The sequence below is a fragment of the Cnephaeus nilssonii genome, assembly GCF_951640355.1.
Source record: "Cnephaeus nilssonii genome assembly, chromosome: 3".
NCBI classification, from domain to species: Eukaryota; Metazoa; Chordata; class Mammalia; order Chiroptera; family Vespertilionidae; genus Cnephaeus; species Cnephaeus nilssonii.
In genome coordinates this window covers 52,600,198-52,620,021 of record NC_137074.1, presented here as the reverse complement: position 1 = coordinate 52,620,021, position 19,824 = coordinate 52,600,198, and the positions used below count along the sequence as shown (strand labels likewise).

Below are 19,824 nucleotides of genomic sequence, written 5' to 3'. Positions count from 1 at the left end.
AGACAGTGAAGGATAGTTGGATACTTGACAACCCTTAAATAAGAGAGGCCAAAACAATGGGGTAAAAAAGGAATGTAGAAGAAACAATGTAGGGAGAAAAAACCCAACCTACACACACACAAACCATATAATAAAGAAGATAAATTGCATCCATGAAACAAGAAAAGTATTCTTAGAAAAAGAATGATCAGAGAACAATGAGAAATAATTCTTGGAAAGCCATCATTTAGGATAACTAAAACAAACAAAATATGTCAATAGGTGAAGAGTAGAAGATCATTAATAAAATTTTCCCAGATCATTAAACTGTAATGCAAAGATAAAAAATATGACACTGTTTGATTGTCTCTACCCCTAATTTATGACAAGATTAGTTACTGTACTTCATTTATCAGTTTTCTATCAGTCATTGTCTTTAAGAGAAATCTTTTTCTAAAATAACTTTGTTTCTAATATGTCTTAGGAAAAATATAAACTTGATTATGAGTACCTTTTTAAATTTTGTTTAATAGGTTGATTCTTTTTTTTAATACCCTTTAGGAAGTAGGAAGAAAGAGAAGGAACGGCCAGAAATTTCTCCTCCTTCTGATTTTGAGCACACCATCCATGTTGGCTTTGATGCTGTTACTGGAGAATTCACTGTAAGTTTACATAGTTGGGACTCATTTTTATATCATCACTCAAGCTTTTCCATTCAGTAGTAAGTTTGAAGTTAGCATTCCTATCCACATATTAACTATGAATTCTTAGTGCTTTTCTCTTCTTCTAGAACAGTGGTTCTCAACCTTTCTAATGCCGCGACCCTTTAATACAGTTCCTCATGTTGTGGTGACCCCCAACCATAAAATTATTTTCGTTGCTACTTCATAACTGTAATTTTGCTACTGTTAATGAATCGTAATGTAGATATCTGTGTTTTCTGATGGTCTTAGGCTCTACAGCCGCGCTTCTCAACCTGTGGGTCGCGACAGGTTGAGAACCACTAGCAGGGTTGCCTAAGACCATTGGAAAACACAGATATTTACATTACTATTCATAACAGTAGCAAAATTACAGTTATGAAGTAGCAACGAAAATAATTTTATGGTTGGGGGTCACCACAACATGAGGAACTGTATTAAAGGGTCGCAGCATTAGAAAGGTTGAGAACCATTGTTCTAGAAGGATTTGTGAATGGATGTATCCTTTTCCTAGGGAACTGCAACTATTAATTGTAATTATGCAAAACAGATTTAGATAAATAGACCTTTAGAAAACTAGGCTTTTTAGGATTTGGTCAAACCTATAGTTAATATAGATTAATTTATGTATTTCATCATTCACCTCTGGAAATTGATTTTATTAGAGCAGCTCTAAACAGCTAATTCCTAACTGTCTTGTTTTTTAGGGCATGCCAGAACAGTGGGCTCGATTATTACAGACTTCCAATATCACCAAACTAGAGCAAAAGAAGAATCCTCAGGCTGTGCTGGACGTCTTAAAGTTCTATGATTCCAACACAGTGAAGCAGAAATATCTGAGCTTTACTCCTCCAGGTAAGATACCAATTCTAATTTACATGAGATTGCAGAGTTGTGAAGCTCCTCTAAATAAAAAGATTGCTTCTGGAAAAAAAACCTAAGCTGTAGTTTTTGTCCCCACTTTTTCCCTTGCATAGATCTACCATTTATTTGTTTGTTTGTTTGTTTGTTTGTTTATTTATATTTCAGAGAGGAAGGGAGAGGGAGAGAGAGATAGAAACATCAATGATGAAAGAGAATCATTGATTGGCTGCCTCCTGCACACCCCACACTGAGGATCGAGCCGGGCATACGCCCTGACCAGGAATTGAACTGGTGACTTCCTGGTTTGTAGGCAATACTCAACTACTGAGTATCGAGTTTATAAAAGCTAGATCTAGCTTTTATAAACTGAATGGAGCAGCTCTTATGCATAATCTCTTAGCTTTGACAAAAGTGGATATTTTGGCCTTTTGTTTGTTTTTCTCTTTACTTCTTTTGAATGACTTCCAGCATTAGAAGGGAAAAATGCTGATTTATAGTTAGTGGGATAGGAGAAGGGTTATTTTACTATATAAATGCACAGACTTTGAGGTAAAAAATGTTTAAGTCCACTCAAAAATTGAACCATCAAATATACAAAAACAAGCATTAGACTATAAGAAGTAATTCCTCAAAATTGAAATATCATCAGGCAAGAACTAGAATAATAGTGGATTTTTTAAAAAAATAGTTTGTTTGAATCATTATTGGAATCAAGTTCATACATTGTAGTTGATTGCTATATCTCTTGAATCTTTTTTGATATTTAGGCTTCCCCTCCCTCATTCTGATTCTCATGGACTCTTTTCCTTGTAATTTATTTGTTAAACAAACGAGATCATTTGTCTTGTTTCCCTAATATGGATTTTACTGATTACATCCCAAGGTGTCATTTAATGTGTTTCTCTGTCCTCTGAAGTCATATGTGTAGTTTTTGCAAACAATGTGATTGAGCTAAAATCATGTAGTATTGTACTTAATTTGATTGCATCATTGCAGAAATAGAGACCACTTGGCAAATGATTTTAATTTTTTTTACTTAGTCTAGTACATCCTTAGCAAAAGGTTGGACTTGTCCTTGAACTTTTCTGTCAACTAGTAAGTCTGTGTAAATTAGTAATCTTTTTAAAAATCATGTTTGACCAGAAAATTATGTATTTCATAGATATTATATATGAATCTTAAAAAGAAAACCAAAACAAAACTTACTCTTCTAAATTGCAGAATGAGTATTTTATTTATTTATTTTTTAAAATACATTTTTATTGATTTCAGAGAGGAATGGAGAGGGATAGAGAGATAGAAACATCAATGATGAGAGAGAATCATTGACCACTGCCTCCTGCATGCCCCCTACTAGGGATCAAGCCCACAATCCGGGCATGTGCCCTTGACTGGAATCGAACCCAGGACCCTTCAGTCTGCAGACTAACGCTCTATCCATTGAGCCAAACCAGCTAGGGCCAGAAAGAGTGTTTTAATATTTAATCTTTATGAATTAGTTTTGCCTTCAGGGATTTGCTTTTATACTGATCACAACTTACATCAAGCATTGCCCTTTGCACGTTTTGTCTGCATGGTTGGTTGCTTTAAGTTCCTCAATAGGCAATTTTCTGGAGAAAGTATCATTGTGAATAAACTTCTGTTTTGTTTAATAAATACAGATTGACAGGTATAGTTTCAAATAAATTTTAATAACTTTATTAAAGTATAATTTATATGCTATAAAATTCACCCACTTAAAGGATACAATTCAGTGATTTTAGTAAATTTACATTAAGATTGGAGATTTGTCGACTGAATCTTACATAAATTCTTGTTTGAATACAGATATTGTCAGTTTTCTCAAGACTTAACTCAGGTTAAAATCAGTCTAAACATTTTACTTGCTCTGCTTTCTATTATCTTTTATTTTTTACGCGTTTTATTTTTTGAAATGTTAACTTAGCATTATTTCCTGTTTTATATTCAGAGAAAGATGGCTTCGCTTCTGGAACACCAGCAGTGAGTTCATATGTTATTTCTTATAGCTCTTGTTCTAATTTAAGTTTCCCAAAACAAATTTCAGTTTTTATTTTGCTTTTTAAAATAAATTTACAGCCATCAGAAATAAATAACTACTTAATATATGTTATAGCTAGCCACTTAATTAGTTGAGGAAGCCATGTTAAACCAATAGAATATCCTTGATATGATACTCAAACTGCTAAAACTTGTTATGATAAAGAGCAGTTTAACTACTTTTGGTAATGTTTCTGTACATAAAACATGAATGCAAAGAACCGCTAGCTTTTTCCTCTGGCAGCATTCTACTGAATATAGCCTGTGGAAACATACTGAACAACAAAGAAGCCTGTCAGTCTTCAGAGCTGACTGAAACTTTGTAAGTTATCATGCAAGCAGTTACCTCCTGCAGAGTCACTGTTTTGGTTTCAATTCCTCAATTAGAGGAAATAGTCTCCTGGGGTTAATGTGAAGATTAACTGGGGTAACATGTAAAGTACCTATCTAGCACATACCTGGCACATAATAATCTCTGTATAAAGGTTAATATATTCCTCTTTTGCTTCATTAGCCATCATTTTTTCTGGTGAATGTAGCTCTTTTAAATGACTGAAAATGAATCAGACTTACACAAAGCCTAGAGGATTCTTGTTTTTGGTCTTAACAAATAAAGTGATTGTTTACTAAAGGATTTGTTAAAGGGTATAAAATTCTCTATATAAAAGGTATACATTCTTTTTTAAGAATGCTTTATATTTATCACATATTTATTTCATAAACTTACTTTACTTACAGAATTGCCTCCATGTTTTAAGTGATTAAATTAGAGTAAGGGGGGTTTACTGTTTTGAAATGAACTATTAAAAAATAAATATTTAAAAAAATATGTTAAAAGAGATTCATATTTTAGCATATTGTTATATTTGACATGTCTTCCTTACCTTTGCTCGCTGATAAATACAGTTAAATACCAAGGGATCAGAAACATCAGCAGTGGTAACAGAGGAAGACGATGATGATGAAGAGGCTGCCCCTCCTGTGATTGCTCCACGACCTGATCATACAAAATCAGTAAGTGTCTTATTACTGAACTGGGCTGTGCATGTGTGCATGTGTGTTTTAAAAAGCAGTCTGTATTTGACTTACATTGATCAATTTTAAAAAACCCTCATGCTTAAAATATTTTAGTGTGGGGAAATTTGATTAGGAGATCTTTACCTAAAGACCAATCATCAGAAACTAGCTTTTTTTTAAAAAAAAAAATTATTTTTATTGATTTCAGAGAGGAAGGAAGAAGGAGAGGGAGAGATAGAAACATCAATGATGAGAATCATTGATTGGCTGCCTCCTGCATGCCTCCCACTGGGGATGGAACCAGCAACCCTGGCATGTGCCCTTGACCGGAATCGAACCCAGGACCCTTCAGTCCTCAGGCTGACGCTCTATCCACTGAGCCAAACCGCTAGGGCAAAAACTAGCTTTTTATATATATGTTTGTATTGATGTCAGAGAGGAAGGCGGGGGGGGAGATAGAAACATCATTGATGGGCTGCCTCCTACACGCCCCCCTACTGGGGATCGAGCCCGCAACCCAGGCATGTGCCTTTGATCGGAATCAAACTTGGGACCCTTCAGTCCATAGGTCGACGCTCTATCCACTGAGCCAAATTGGCTAGGGCAAAAAAACTAGCTTTTTTAAAAATTAAAATCAAATGAATTCTTTAAAAGTTAAAATACAAATACTTATTGTTTTTTCTTTTTTATTGAATTTATTGGGGTGACATTGGTTACATATTTTATCTCCCATTTTACAATCCTCTCAAAGCCTTAATGTCATTCAAGGGGCTTCTAAGAGTGAATTCCTAACCAGATATAGGAGAACTTTAACAATAATGACCTTAGATAGAGATAAAAAGAGTCCTGTCCCTCAGTGGCATCAGGGAGTGGTGGTACACTGGCAGGTAAAGCTCTGAGGACTGCCAGTGCATCCTGATCTAATGTTGCGGGCTCTATTTCCTTATATCCTAGAACTGGCTGTTGGAAATGAAAGGGTAGAAATCATCTTTGTCCAAAAATTTGGGGGGATATTAATAGTTATTTTTAACATCAAGGTTTCTATTATTTTGTTCTTTATTTCTCTTTTGTGGTAAAGACATGATTTTAAACTTTTGCTTCATTACTAGCATATCATTTTGTTTTATTTTTTGTTAATTCTCAAATTCTCACCTGAAGATATTTTTCCTTTTTTTTTTTTTTTTTTTTTTTTTGAGAGAGCAGAAGGGAGTGGGAGAGACAGAGAAAGAATCGATGGATGTGGGAGAGACACATTGATTAGTTTCCTCCCACACATTCCCCGACCAGGGCTGGGATTGAGCTGCAATCTAGGTACATGCCCTTGACCAGAATCGAACCCAGACCCTTCAGTCCACTGGCCAATGCTCTATTCACTGAGCCAAACTGCCTAGGGCTCTAGCATATCATTTTAGATCTGGTTACATTTAAATTTCATTCAAGGATCTTCTCTTTTGCTAGAAAAATTTAAAAGAAAGACATGATGTACGAAATAAAATGGTTTCACATTTATTCTTAGTTACAAGTCGTCTTTTTTTTCTACAAGTTTTTTAAAGACAGATCTGAAAATATTCTCATTCTTTAGAACACTGGAGACAACTTAGTTTTGGATAAAATAAAAAAAGTGAATAGTGTGCCAGTAAAAATACATAAAAACATTTTCCCTCAAGTCTCAGTAATTAACTATCCCTTTGCAGATTTATACACGGTCTGTAATTGACCCTATTCCTGCACCAGTTGGTGATTCTAATGTTGATGGTGGTGCCAAGTCTTCTGACAAACAGAAAAAGAAGACCAAAATGACAGATGAAGAAATTATGGAGAAATTAAGTAGGTTTCCTACATTTTACATTATTCTGAAATTGTTGACAGCTCTTGAAACATTTGGCCCAGATGGATATGTATGTATGTATGTATGTATGTATGTATGTATGTATTTTTAAACGCTCCAAATAGCTGTTTATTTAATTTATTTTTTTAAATCCTCACCTGAGGATATTTTCCCATTGATTTTTAGAAAGAGTGGAAGGGAGAGAGAGAAGACAGAAAGAAACAGCGATGTGAGAGAGACACATCGATTGGTTGCCTCCCACAAGCCCCTAACAGGGCCGGGAATCTGCAACTGAGGTATATGCCCTTGACCGGAATTGAACCTAGGACCTTTCAGTCTGCAGGCTGACGTTCTATCCACTGAGCCAAACCATCGAGGGCTGGCCCAGATCGACTTTAATTTATACCCTATATTTTAGCTTAAGACATAAAGAATAAATTGTTGACTTCCAGGAACAACTTCAATTAAAATCTGAAAAAGCCCCCAAAATATTCTTCTTTGCTTATTTATTATTATGTGTTTTCTAGTGAGCAACTTCTCTCTAATAGTTTAGTACCTTTGAGAGCAACACTTTTTCCCAAAGGGCCAAATGTAAGATTCACAGTTGGAAACTTTATCAAAGGAAGTTTGTATATATTTATACATACCTATAGCTTCTCAGTATGAGAATATAAAATGACCATAAGAACTGAACAAAGTGGCCTTCCTGTATGGATATATTTGTAAACATAAAATGGATTTTTTTTTTCATCCATCAACTCTCATTGGCCTGGATCAAGCATTGGAAATAATTTACATAGTGCCAGGGAGAGAGTAATGATAATGTCTGATTTGCAGGTCTACAGCAACTATAGTTATAATGAACACCTACATGGAGGGATTAAGGAAAAATACTATAATTATAGTGGCTGTAGACTTGTGGGTTATATGTGAGTTTCCTTGCTATATTCCTGTCTTCTTTCACCTTGAGCAAGTGAAAAAAAATTTAAATATGTTTTTATTGATTTCAGAGAGGAAGGGGGAGAGAGAGATATAGAAACATCAATGATGAAAAAGAATCATTGATCGGCTGCTTCCTGCACATCCCCTACTGGGGATCGAGCCTGCAACTTGGGCATGTGCCCTTTACCAGAATCAAACTTGGGACCCTTCAGTTCTCAAGCCCATACTCTATCCACTGAGCGAGCAAGTGAAAATTTAATGTGGTTTTCTCATGTTTTCACTTACTGGTAATAAGAATATAAGTTATAGTTTTATGTCCAACAGCCTAGTTCTAAAACCTTTTTCTTAGTTGTAACTTTGTGACCTTTCCTAAAACAGATGTGTGCTTAGCTCATATTAGAGTAGTTTTTATACTGATAAGTAGTTTTCTAAATACATTTTAAGATCAAAGATATAGTTGTCTAGTCAGAAAAGCCAATTAGGGTGATTCATTTGGATATTACTTATATATTTAAATTTTTTTAGTATTTTTAGTTGAAACACAGTATTTTGAGATTTAATGTAATGTTTGAAAACCACTATTCTAAAACCAGTGGAGTTTATTAAAAGGAATAATGATATCAGAATTAATTTACAATCTAAAAATGCTTGACTGAGCTTATAATTTTTTATTGTTTTTATTTAAAATAGGAACTATTGTGAGCATAGGTGACCCTAAGAAAAAATATACAAGATATGAAAAAATTGGGCAGGGGTAAGTATTTGTGACTGATTATCACTATATTTAATACTTATTAGATGTACAGCATGATATCTCTTTTGCTTGCTGACATTGAGCACTTATAATATTCTCTGAGTGATGTCCTTAGATTTGTGTAAATATGTATTTCTTTTTAGATGCTATGAAAAAATGTATTATTTAGCAACAACTGTACATTGTTTTGTTTTTTATTTTTATTGATTTTAGAGAGAGAGAAGAGGGAAAAAGAAGCAAACATCAATTTGTTGTTCCACTTATTTATGCATTTATTGGTTGATTCTTGTATGTACTCTACCCAGATCGAACCTTCAACCTTGGCATATCAGGATGATGCTCTAACCAAGTGAGCTACCTGGCTAGGGCACAAGTATACATTGTTTCTTCTTAAATGGTATTTCCCAATGGTAATAAGAGATTAGATGGGTGGGAAAATTGTCCATCAAATATATTTAAAAGACTGTAGAAACATTTACTACAATATTATAGGCAATAAAAACATCCATTTTAATTACATCTATTGACTATCTTTTAATCTACTGATTATTTGATTTTGTGCAGTAATTTGTATTTTTAAACTATATTAACTAAACACTTTTCCTGTTGCTTGGGAAGAGATGAACATCTGGAATTTTTAATGTTATTAATCTCTGGAAAATGTTCTGTGAATTTAGAAAGAGAGCTTATGTTATTTTTGAAAGTTTCTTTATGAATTTCTTTTTAAAAACTAAATTTAATTGCAGCACTGGTTTAATAACAAATTAAGAATCACATTTTAAGCATGATAGTGGATAAATTGTAATACTAGTATATGGAATGATACAGGTTGGAGCAAACGTAGGTTTATAGTTGTTTGTATGGAAAAAACAATAATTAATAAATAATAATACGAGAATGAACTGTGTTTCGCATATTCACAACTGTAAACCTACTTTTGCCCCACCTTGTCTACCTAATAAAAGAGTAACATGCTAATTGACTGTACCTTCGCGACACCCACCAGCCAATCAGGAGTGAGTATGCACATTAACCCAACAAAGGTGGTGGGTTAATTTGCATACACAGGTGCCGAGCGGCTGGGGAGGGGGCGGGACGCAGGCGTTTCACACTACCCCAGCTGCTCCAGGCTTCTGGGCAGCATGGGAAGGCAGAAAGGCGGCTCCAGCCAGAGCGAAGGTGGTGCAGGCAGCCAGGGGAACGAAGGACGAAGGCCCATTTTTGCACAAATCTTCATTTGTGCATCAGGCCACTAGTATATGTAATAATAATAATTATGAGTGAACAAGAATGATATCTAACAAAAAGCAAAGGGGGGGGGGAGAACAAGAAAGAATAAAATCTATTTCAATGACCACAAGTTCAATGTTGAATTATAAGAGAAAATTGCAGAAAAAATACATAAATCATTTTTATGAAGTTTAAAAATTATGTTAATCTTGGCCCATGTAGCTTGGTTGAGCATTGTCCTGTGCACAAAAGGGTTGCTGGTTCGATTCCTAATCAGGGCACATGCCCAGGTTTCAGGTTCAGTCCCCATTTGGGGTGCATGCTGGAGGCAGCTGATTGATGTTTCTCTTTCCTCTCTCTCTCTCTCTTTCTCTCTCCATTCCCCCCCCCCTTTTCCTTCCTCTCTTTCTAAAATCAATTTTAATTTTAAAAAACTACATATATTCTGTAGAGATACATATCTATGATCTTTGTAGATAAAGTATAGAGAAATGCATTGGAACTGACATACATCAAATACAAAATGAACACAAATGCAGATTACTTTGGGGAGGAAAGAGGATGCCTTTGGAAAGGGCACACAAAAACCTTCAGATTTATTTGTAGTTCTTTGTTGTTGTTTAAATATATTTTTATTAATTTCAGAGAGGGAGTGGGGGGAAGAGAAAGAGATAGAAACATCAGTGATGAGAAAAAATCATTGATTGGCTGCCTCCTGCACACCCCCTACTGAGGGTCGAGCTCACAACCTATATAAGGGCATATACCCTTACCCGGAATCGAACCCTGACCTCCTGGTTCATAGGTCGATGCTCAGCCACTGAGCCAAACAGGCGGGCTAGTTCTTAGTTTTTTAATTAGGGAAGTAGATCCATGGGTACATTTCGCTTTTTTTTTTTTTTCTTCATCTTTTTTCTTCATTTTTGTAGATATGAAATTTGTGACAAATTTCTAACCTAAGTTTTGGCCACAGGGATTGCCACTCTTTTTCTTATTTTTCCCCCTTTTTATTTTTACTTTTGTTTTACTTTATTTTTATTTTATTTTTACTCTTGTTAAAGATGTTAAGTCTTAAATGTTTAATCCTTTTTCACTTCTAAGTATAAAGTCTTTGGATGTTATAAATGCTAGTGATTTAGAAACCTTAAATCTGGTTGTGTGTTTTTCCTCCTAGGGCTTCTGGTACAGTTTTCACAGCTACTGATGTGGCACTGGGACAAGAGGTAGCGACTTTTTCATTGTTCTGGGTGTTACCATTCGGTTTTAGTACAGGAGGAAATTGGATGAACCTGTGAATAATCAATAAAAATACCTTTTACAGTTGGATATGTTGAAAGAATTATTCCACATATTTTATTTTCTATGTAATTTTATAGCACTTTATTATGGGGGGGGGAATTAATGCATTGTTTCATAAATAAACAAATATTTAAAAAATTACTTTCCCAGCTTGGAATGAGCTGACCTTGGGTTGGTTAATCAGCTTTAAGAGAAATCTAAAAATATCTGGGCTCTATGTATTACAAAGCTTTGTGCATAGGCAGTGTGGAAATGAAAGTACTACCTAATTATAAATTATAATTATAATAACTAATTATAATTTCATTATATAATATACTAGTATACAATAAATTAAATTATTAACTGATTGGTATTTGTAATTTTGTAAGAGAATTAGGAAACTTTTCTAATTTTTTAAAAATTCTATTGCCATTATAGGTTGCTATCAAACAGATTAATTTACAGAAACAGCCAAAGAAGGAATTGATCATTAATGAGATTCTGGTGATGAAAGAATTAAAGAATCCCAACATAGTTAACTTCTTGGACAGGTAAATATGAATATTTCTTAAGCATTGGGACAGAAATGTGGAAATTTTAAGTCTCATGGTTTTGGGGGTTAGTCACTTTAGTTAGACCTCAGTAGAATGCCAATGCTGAAAAGTAAGGTTGAAGGAAGAGAAGGTAAAAATAGCACATTTGCAGCTTAACATAGATACCACTTGGCAAATGAGAGAAGACAGTTAAATGAAAGACATTGCTGCTGGTGCTAATATTAGTTATAAATCTTCAGAAGCAAAAACATTAACTGAAGGTGATTCATATGTTGACCAACAGAGGTGACAGGCCACATAGTTGAATTTTTATTTCAAATGCTTTCATGAGCAAATAGTATGTCTATCAAAACCTCATTTAGCCGAAACCGGTTTGGCTCAGTGGATAGAGTGTCGGCCTGCGGACTGAAAGGTCCTAGGTTCGATTCCGGTCAAGGGCATGTACCTTGGTTGCGGGCACATCCCCAGTAGGGGGTGTGCAAGAGGCAGCTGATCGATGTTTCTCTCTCACCGATGTTTCTAACTCTCTATCCCTCTCCCTTCCTCTCTGTAAAAAATCAATAAAAATATATTTACAAAAAAAAACACACAACCTCATTTAATTTAGGAATTGATGTTTAAAAAACATATCTTAAAAATATTGTGCATTTTTTTATTTTATTACTATTTTTTTGTTGTTAATCCTCACCTGAGAATATTTTTTCCATTGCTTTTTAGAGAAAGTGGAAGGGAGGGTAGGGGAGAGAGGGAAAGGGAGAAAAAGAGAGAGAAACATTGATGTGAGAGAGACATATCTATTGGTTGCCTCCCACACATGCCCCATCCAGGGCCAGGGATTGAACCTGCAACCCAGGTACGTGCCCTTGACTGGGACCCGAACCCACAAGTAGGCTGTCGCTCTAACCATTGAGCAATAGCCAGTCAGGGCACAGCTATTGTGTGTTTTTTAAAAGCAGTTACATATATGTGAATGTAAGAAGAGTAATAGAAAAGTAATGGAAATTATAGTAGAGATTATATTGGAAATAGGGGATTATAGGTGATTTTCTTATTTCCACATTTAAATTTATTTTGAATGAATTTTTAGACTTTAGCCCTAGTAATGAGGAACATGTTCATAGAAATAAACTTACCATATACATTTAAACATAGTATTTTAAGTTGGTGTATAATGGTGGTTAAGAAAAGCCATAAAGCTTTCCGGACCTGGTGGAGCAGAAGGTGCCCTCATGGGAGTTGACATCTGCCACAACAAAAACCAAAGGTTTGGTGTAAGGAGCCCAAGAGCCAGAACATCTACCCAAGCCTGTTGATCAAGCTGTACAGGTTTCTGGCGAGACAAACCAACCCCACCTTCAACCAAATGGTGCTGAAGAGGTTGTTCATGAGTCCACCAACTGGCCACCTGGGTCCCTTTCCCGAATGATGCAGAAGAGGAAGCTTCCCGGCCAGAGGACAAAACCACTGTGGTTATTATTTTTTTGTTGTGGTTATAGGGACTATAACTGATGACATACGTGTCCAGGAGGTGCCCAACCTGAAGGTTGTATGCACTTCGTGTGAACAGCCGTCCCCCGAGCCACATCCTCAAGGCTAGGGGCTAGATCCACACCTTCAAGCAGCTGGCCCTGGGCTCCCCCAAGGGCTGTGGCTCCATGTTGCTTTCTGGTCCTCGCAAGGACTGAGGCATGTACAGGAATTTGGCCAGGAACCTCCCAGTCACACCAAACCCTATGTACCATCCAAGGGCCGGAAGTTTGAGCACGCAAGAGGCTGATGGTCCAGTCCCAGCTACAAAAACTAACCCAGATCCTACTAGTTATTAAAAAGATTTTGGGATGCTGGGAGGGGCGGGGGGCAGGGGAAGAAAAGCCATAAGCTTTGCAATCACTTCACACATGGCTTCAGTTTCTGGTTTTGTCACTTACTAGCTATGTTACCTTAAATGAGTTACTTAACCTCTCCAAGCTTCTGTCTGTTCATCTGTCAAACAGGATGAATAAGTCTACCTATGCACTCAAGTTACAATTGTGGTCAAACTTTAATATGATTCAGGAAAATCATAATAACCCTCAGTTATTTTTCTGTGCTGTTCCATAGCAGCTTTCCAGTTGTCTTCCTAGCTCTCAAAGCTATCAGCTTTCTAGTTTTGTTATGAAGATGCCTAAACTTTGAATTCTTCAACATTCAAGAGTACCATGTGTTTAGAAAATATAAAAATGTGAGTGTATTTTGTGTGTGTGTTTTTTTAGTTACCTGGTGGGAGACGAATTGTTTGTAGTGATGGAGTACCTTGCTGGGGGATCACTTACTGATGTTGTAACAGAAACCTGCATGGATGAGGCACAGATTGCTGCTGTGTGCAGAGAGGTGAGTTTGCTCCCATTTCGGTAAGTTATGGTGATATGCGGTTAGCAGGAGATGAAAAAAGGGAAAGTTTTGAGTGTAATCCTTTCTCTGTACACATTCTCTGCATGTTTTTTCCATACCATTTCATCCTACTTGAGAGTTTCAGCCCTTTCCTTCATGTGTAAGATAATTCTGCAATGAAGCATGGACCTTTGAAGAGCGAAACTCACAGGTGAATTTCAGTGGGGTCATTATAATTCATCATCTAAACAGGATGCTTTTGAGAGTGAAAGGGGAAGCCATTAAAAATACACCATTCACCCTGGCCAAGTGTGGCTCAGTTGGTTGGAGCATCCCATGCACTATATGGTGGCAGATTCCATTCATGGTCAGGGCACATACCCATGTTTCGGGTTTGATCCCCAGTCCGGGTATGTATGGGAGGTGGGCTGTTGATAGTTCTCTCTCAAATCAATGTTTCTCTCTTTCTCTTTATAAAAACCAATTAAAAAAAAATACACCATTCAACAGAGGAAACAAACCCTCCTTCGGGAAAAGCAGGACATATGTTCACCTTAAGTGTTAATACATCTGCTTCTGGCTTTATTAATCTTACTGTAAGTAAAGAAACTAATTGTTTCTTGATATTTATTATGAACTAGAGGCCTAATGCACGAATCTTCCTGCAAGAGTAGGCCTTCCTTCCCCCGGCTGCCAGCACCGGCTTTCCTCCTGCCGCCCGCAGGCACCCGGGACCGGGCTTCCCTCGCAGCCCCAGCTTTGTCCGGTCTAATTAGCATATTATGCTTTTATTATTATAGATTACTAGACATACTCTCTGATTTTAAATCATAAGTTCTGCCAAATTGTCTAAGTTAAGTCAAAACAGGAGCCTTCCTTCTTCCAGCTAACTTTTCCTACAGATGAGACTTAGGTTAATGATTTGCTTATTGTCACTGAAACTGATACTACTTTTGAATATCATAGGAATCATTATTTCAGTGGATAAAATCGTAAAAGTTCTTAAGACTTGTGTTTTTAAGGGTTTTTTTAATGCTCACCCAAAGATATATTTTATTGATTATTTAGAGAGAGGGGAAGGGAGGGAGGGGGAGAGAGAGAGAGAGAGAGAGAGAGAGAGAGAGAGAGAGAGAGAGAGAGAGAAAACATAGATGTGCCAGAGAAACATTGATAGGTTGCCTGATGTATGCGTATCCCAACCTATGTACACCCCAACTGGGGATCACACCCACAACCTAGGTATGTGCCCTGACCAGGAATCAAACCCGCACTCCAAACAATTGAACCACACCAGCTAGGGCTTCTTTGAAATTTTTAATTGTTCTCCATGTAAAGGGGGGTAGCTTCTTTGGTTGTTTGAGTGGGGAAGGAAGGAAGAATTTTTTAGTGAGTATGATAGTTTAATAGCATATCTCTTAACCAAAAAATGTTAGTTATTTAAAAGCTGATAAAAACTTAACAAGAATTTATACTTAATTTGTTTTTCTAATAGTTTTTCATAATTGATATAAAATTATTTTAGGAGTTCCTTTAATTGTGACAAATTTATTCCTATTTGTGCAAGTATTTTTCTGGGAATTTGTTCTTTTCAGGAGTCTGCTTAAATGCTTGGTAAATGTAGTGTAATAATACACATAGTTTATCTATTTTTTCCTTGAATGAATAATACAAGATTTTCACCCTGACTGGTGTAGTTCAGTTGGTTAGAGTGTCGTCCCATACACTGAAAAGTTGCGGGTTCAATTTCTGGCCAGGGCACATTCCTAGGTTATGGGTTTGATCCCTGGTCGGGGCACCTGTGGGAGGCAACTGATTGATGTTTCTCTCTCTCTTACATCTATGTTTCTCTCTCTCTCTCTCTCTCTCTCTCTCTCTCTCTCTCTCTCTCTCTCCCCCCTAAAAATCAATTAAAATTTTTATTTATTTATTTATTTTAAAATATATTTTTATTGATTTCAAAAAGTAAGGGAGAGGGCGGGAGAGATAGAAGCATCAATAATGAGAGAGAATCATTTATCGGCTGCTTCCTGCACACCCTCTACTGGGGATTGAGCCTGTAATCTGGGCATATGCCCTGACAGGGAATTGAACAGGTGACTTCCTGGTGCATAGGATGATGCTCAACCTACTAGGCCACATTGACTGGACTCTAATCTCATTCTTGTATTTAAGGAAGCAGGGAGAAATTTTTCATTGCTTTGGACTCATTCTGCTTTCTGAAACATTAGCAAAAGAAGAAAGTTATTCTTTTATCATTGGTGTCTAGGTTGTGGATATTAGCTTTATGTAAAATTCACCATAGAAGAAATGAAGAAAACATCTTACATCACATTGATGAACAGCTAAATGGAACCATACCGGCCATAATCTTACCCACTTTTCATGGCACATTGATTAGACTTGAGTATCTGAGATTCATGTGGGAATAATCACAATTTTATCCTTTACTATTGAAGTGATTTCTAAAGAGCCTTGTGCATGTTGGCAGGTGCTATATACCTTTAAGCACTTAAACCTGAAAAGGCCTAGAAATTATATAGACTCACCTATCTACATATATATAAAAAGCCAGCAACCGTAATGGCCATAACTACCCTAACGACCAGTCGCTATAATGCCCACTGTGACCAGCGAACCAGTCCGATCAGGGGGTGGGATCAGCTGGTCAACCTTGCAGCCCTTCCCCCCTGCCAGCTCCCCCCCCCCCCCCATCTGTCTCTCCCACCCCGATCAAGAGCAGGCTGCCGGCCAAACAACCCTCCCTTCCCCCCGGCCAGCCCCGCCCCCGATCAGCCTGCCCCAGCACGATAGGCCTGCAGTCCTTCCCCCCGGCCAGCTGCCCCTCATTGCACCCCCCCTACCCCAATAGGGGGTGGAGTGGCCAACCTCCTACAGCCCCTTCCCCTGGCTGCCCCACCCCTGATCGCACCCCCAACCCAACAGGGGGTTGGGCTGGCCGGCCAATCTCCTGCAGCCCCTCTCCCTGCCTAGCCCCACCCCAGATTGGCTCCCCCACCCCAATCAGGGGCAGGACAGGCCAGTCAACCAACCATGGCCCCTCCCCCAGGCCACTGGCCCCCCCCATTGGCACCCCCCCACCCCATTTGTGAGGCAGGGCTGGCCGGCCCACAGACCCTCCCCATGGCCGGCCCCACCCCCAATGGGCCCCCAACCCCAATTGGGGGCAGGACCCGCCGGCCAATCACCTGCAGTCCCTTCCCCCAGTTGCCCGGCCCTGATCTCTTCCTCCCGACAGGCCCAGCCCAATCCAGCTGGACCCCACCTGTGCATGAATTCGTGCACTGGGTCTCTAGTCATTTTATAAATGAAAATATTGAACACAGAATGTTAGGACTAGATAAGACATCATTTAATAATTGTTTCTGGGTTAGACCAGCAGGTGGGAGATAAGGGTTCTAATTAATTGTCTTATTTTTATAATTTTGCACATGAAAGGATGTTTTTTCTTTATAAATATAAGTATTGCAGTGTCTTCTGCTGGATACTAGAAGCGATGCCCTGGCCATAAGTACTGTATGTAAACCTCCCTTAGGCTTTTCAGAGACTGTTTTATTAATTGCTTTTGTTCTTCTGTTCAGTGTTTACAGGCATTGGAGTTTTTACATGCTAATCAAGTGATCCATAGAGACATAAAAAGTGACAACGTGCTTTTGGGGATGGAAGGATCAGTTAAACTTAGTGAGTAACAAATGAACAAATAACATTTATTTGTTATTTATTATAATTTTTTGCCTTTTATTTAAGTAAAAACCTCTTATGCTATTAATATTGTATGACTTAATGCCAAAACCGGTTTGGCTCAGTGGATAGAGCGTCGGCCTGTGGACTGAAAGGTCCCAGGTTCGATTCCGGTCAATGGCATGTACCTTGGTTGCGGGCACATCCCCAGTAGGGGGTGTGCAGGAGGCAGCTGATTGATGTTTCTCTCTCATTGATGTTTCTAACTCTCTATCCCTCTCCCTTCCTCTCTGTAAAAAATCAATAAAATATATTTTAAAAAATATATTGTATGACTTAATATATGGAGAGGGAGGTGAGAATAGTGGTAAAGAATATGGACTCTCAACAGGACAGCCTGTGTTTAAATAGCAGAGCTGCTATACTTGCTGAATAATTTTAGGTGAGTTACTTAATCTCTTTGTGTTTTTCTCATTTATATAATATGGAAAATAATAATATCTATCTCAAAGAATTCTTCTGGAGATTAAAACACTAAGGAACAGTACCTAGTACTGTCATAATGTTGGTGCTATCTTCCAAAGATGAACTTGAATTTGTTTCTGCAATATATATATATATATATTTTTAATTCAGAGAGGAAGAGAGGGAAAGAGAGATAGAACATCAGCGATGAGAGAGAATCATTGATTGGCTGCCTCCTGCTCGCCCCCTACTGGTAATCCAGCCTTCAACCCAGGCATGTGCCCTGACGGGGATCCAACTGTGACCTCCTGGCTCTTAGGTTGATGCTCAACCCCTAAGCCACATCGGCTGGGCTCTGCTATCTTCTAGGTCATGCTGTTCAATTTGCATTGGACTTGGCAATGTGGCCTAATCATTCGAAGGCCTATGTGACCCTGACCTTGGAAATGATAAGGGAAAAAAACTCTTATAACCCTCTTTTCATATATATCTTCTGTATCAGGCATAGTAGAGTCATGGGGGGAAATAATCATAGGTTCTTTTTCCTCTGCTAGTTATAATGTCTCACTTCCAACCATGCCCTCTCTAGGATTTAAGAACTTTTTTTTTTTTTTTTTAATAAAAAAGAACTTTTACTGAGGTTTCTCCAACTATGCAAAACTCAAGGCATTTCTTGGATGAAGAAACCAAAAACTTTTTCTTCTGTTCTGTTCGAGTTTCACTGCTTTTTCAACATCTCCCTATGAGACATCCTTCAAAAATTATTCAACCACAAGAAAAGGGGTCTAGGTTCTATCAGATGGTCAAAATATAAAATTACTAACCTTAATCTTAGTGGGCAAGTTAAAAATTGACAGTTTCATGCATTTTTAGTGAATACATACGTAAACTGAATTGGACTTTTTTGGATATTTAATCCTAGCTCTTCTGCTTACTAGATGAATAATCTTGGATAAGTTATCTAAAAATACATGTGTCTCTTTCCCCATTTGTAAAATGAGTATAATAGTAATGTACCTGTCTAATAGAGTTATCATGAGGATCAGATATGTTAATTCTTATAAGGTACTGGGAACAATATCTGTTTTTTTGTTTTGTTTTGTTTTTATATCTTTTTTTTAATAAGCTCTCATTTTAGCTATAGATAGTATGATTTGACCTAACAATTGTTCTTTCAGGATTCACTCCTATAGAATTACTAAACATATACACAATTACAAGAAGTTCTCTGCAGCATTGTAAGGAAAAACCAAAATATGTTAAATGTCTAGCAGTACAGGAATGGTTAAATGTTTTGAAATTTTTATATTCTTTTGTCTTGTTTGTGTATATTCTTTAGTATTGTATAGTTATAATAATGAGGTAGTTCAATGTATTAATATGGAAAGATCTCTAAAAATAGTTTTTTAAAAGTTTACAGAATATTTTAATTAGCTAGAATGAATCAAGTGGTTCATAGATATTTGTATGTATATAAATGCGTAACAAAAAGTCTAAGTTCACTTACATTTATATTCAACTATAGTAGTGTTTTAAAATAAAGAATAAACAAATATAAAAGCCCTGGAAATATTTTTTTAGAGGAGGATAAAAGTAAAGATTGCAAACATAAACATTAACAGTAGTTACATATGGAACAGAATGGGAGGGAGGAAAAAATTCTAGATTCTCATCCTGACTTTGCCAGTAAACTAGGCATTCTGCTCCTTTTTTATTATAAAACTAGAGGCCTGGTGCACAAAATTTGTGCACTTGCGGGGGGTGAGGTGTGGTCCCTCAGCCCGGCCTGCACCCTCTCGCAGTTCTGGACCCCTCGCTCCTTACCGCCCACCTGCTCACTGCTCCTTACCACTCGGCTCGCTGCTCCTTAGTGCTTCCTAGGAGGCGGGAGAGGCTCCTGCCACTGCTGCTGCACTCGCCAGCCGTGAGCCCAGCTTCTGACTGAGCGGTGCTCCCCCTGTGGGAGCGCATTGACCACCAGGGGGCAGCTCCTGCATTGAGCATCTGCCCCCTGGTGGTCAGTGCGCATCATAGCGACCAGTTGTTCTAGTCATTCCACTGTAATGATCGCTTGGCTTTTAT

General features: G+C 37.4%; 1 protein-coding gene and 1 pseudogene across 3 annotated transcripts in view; both read left to right on the top strand.

Moving 5' to 3' along the window:
* PAK2 (p21 (RAC1) activated kinase 2) overlaps positions 1-19,824 on the top strand; it is a 102,518-nt gene that overhangs the window by 66,244 nt on the left and 16,450 nt on the right. For both annotated transcript variants that reach the window (XM_079766521.1, XM_079766522.1), the window contains exons 3-12: positions 541-641; positions 1,388-1,535; positions 3,514-3,545; positions 4,509-4,616; positions 6,314-6,446; positions 8,080-8,143; positions 10,548-10,596; positions 11,093-11,205; positions 13,461-13,578; positions 17,178-17,277. In XM_079766521.1, the coding sequence (XP_079622647.1) occupies positions 541-641; positions 1,388-1,535; positions 3,514-3,545; positions 4,509-4,616; positions 6,314-6,446; positions 8,080-8,143; positions 10,548-10,596; positions 11,093-11,205; positions 13,461-13,578; positions 17,178-17,277 (966 nt within the window). The remainder of the gene's footprint in view (positions 1-540; positions 642-1,387; positions 1,536-3,513; positions 3,546-4,508; positions 4,617-6,313; positions 6,447-8,079; positions 8,144-10,547; positions 10,597-11,092; positions 11,206-13,460; positions 13,579-17,177; positions 17,278-19,824) is intronic.
* Positions 12,438-13,445, top strand: LOC307096854 (large ribosomal subunit protein eL18-like; annotated as a pseudogene). Its single transcript has one exon. The product of its transcript is annotated as a large ribosomal subunit protein eL18-like (transcript).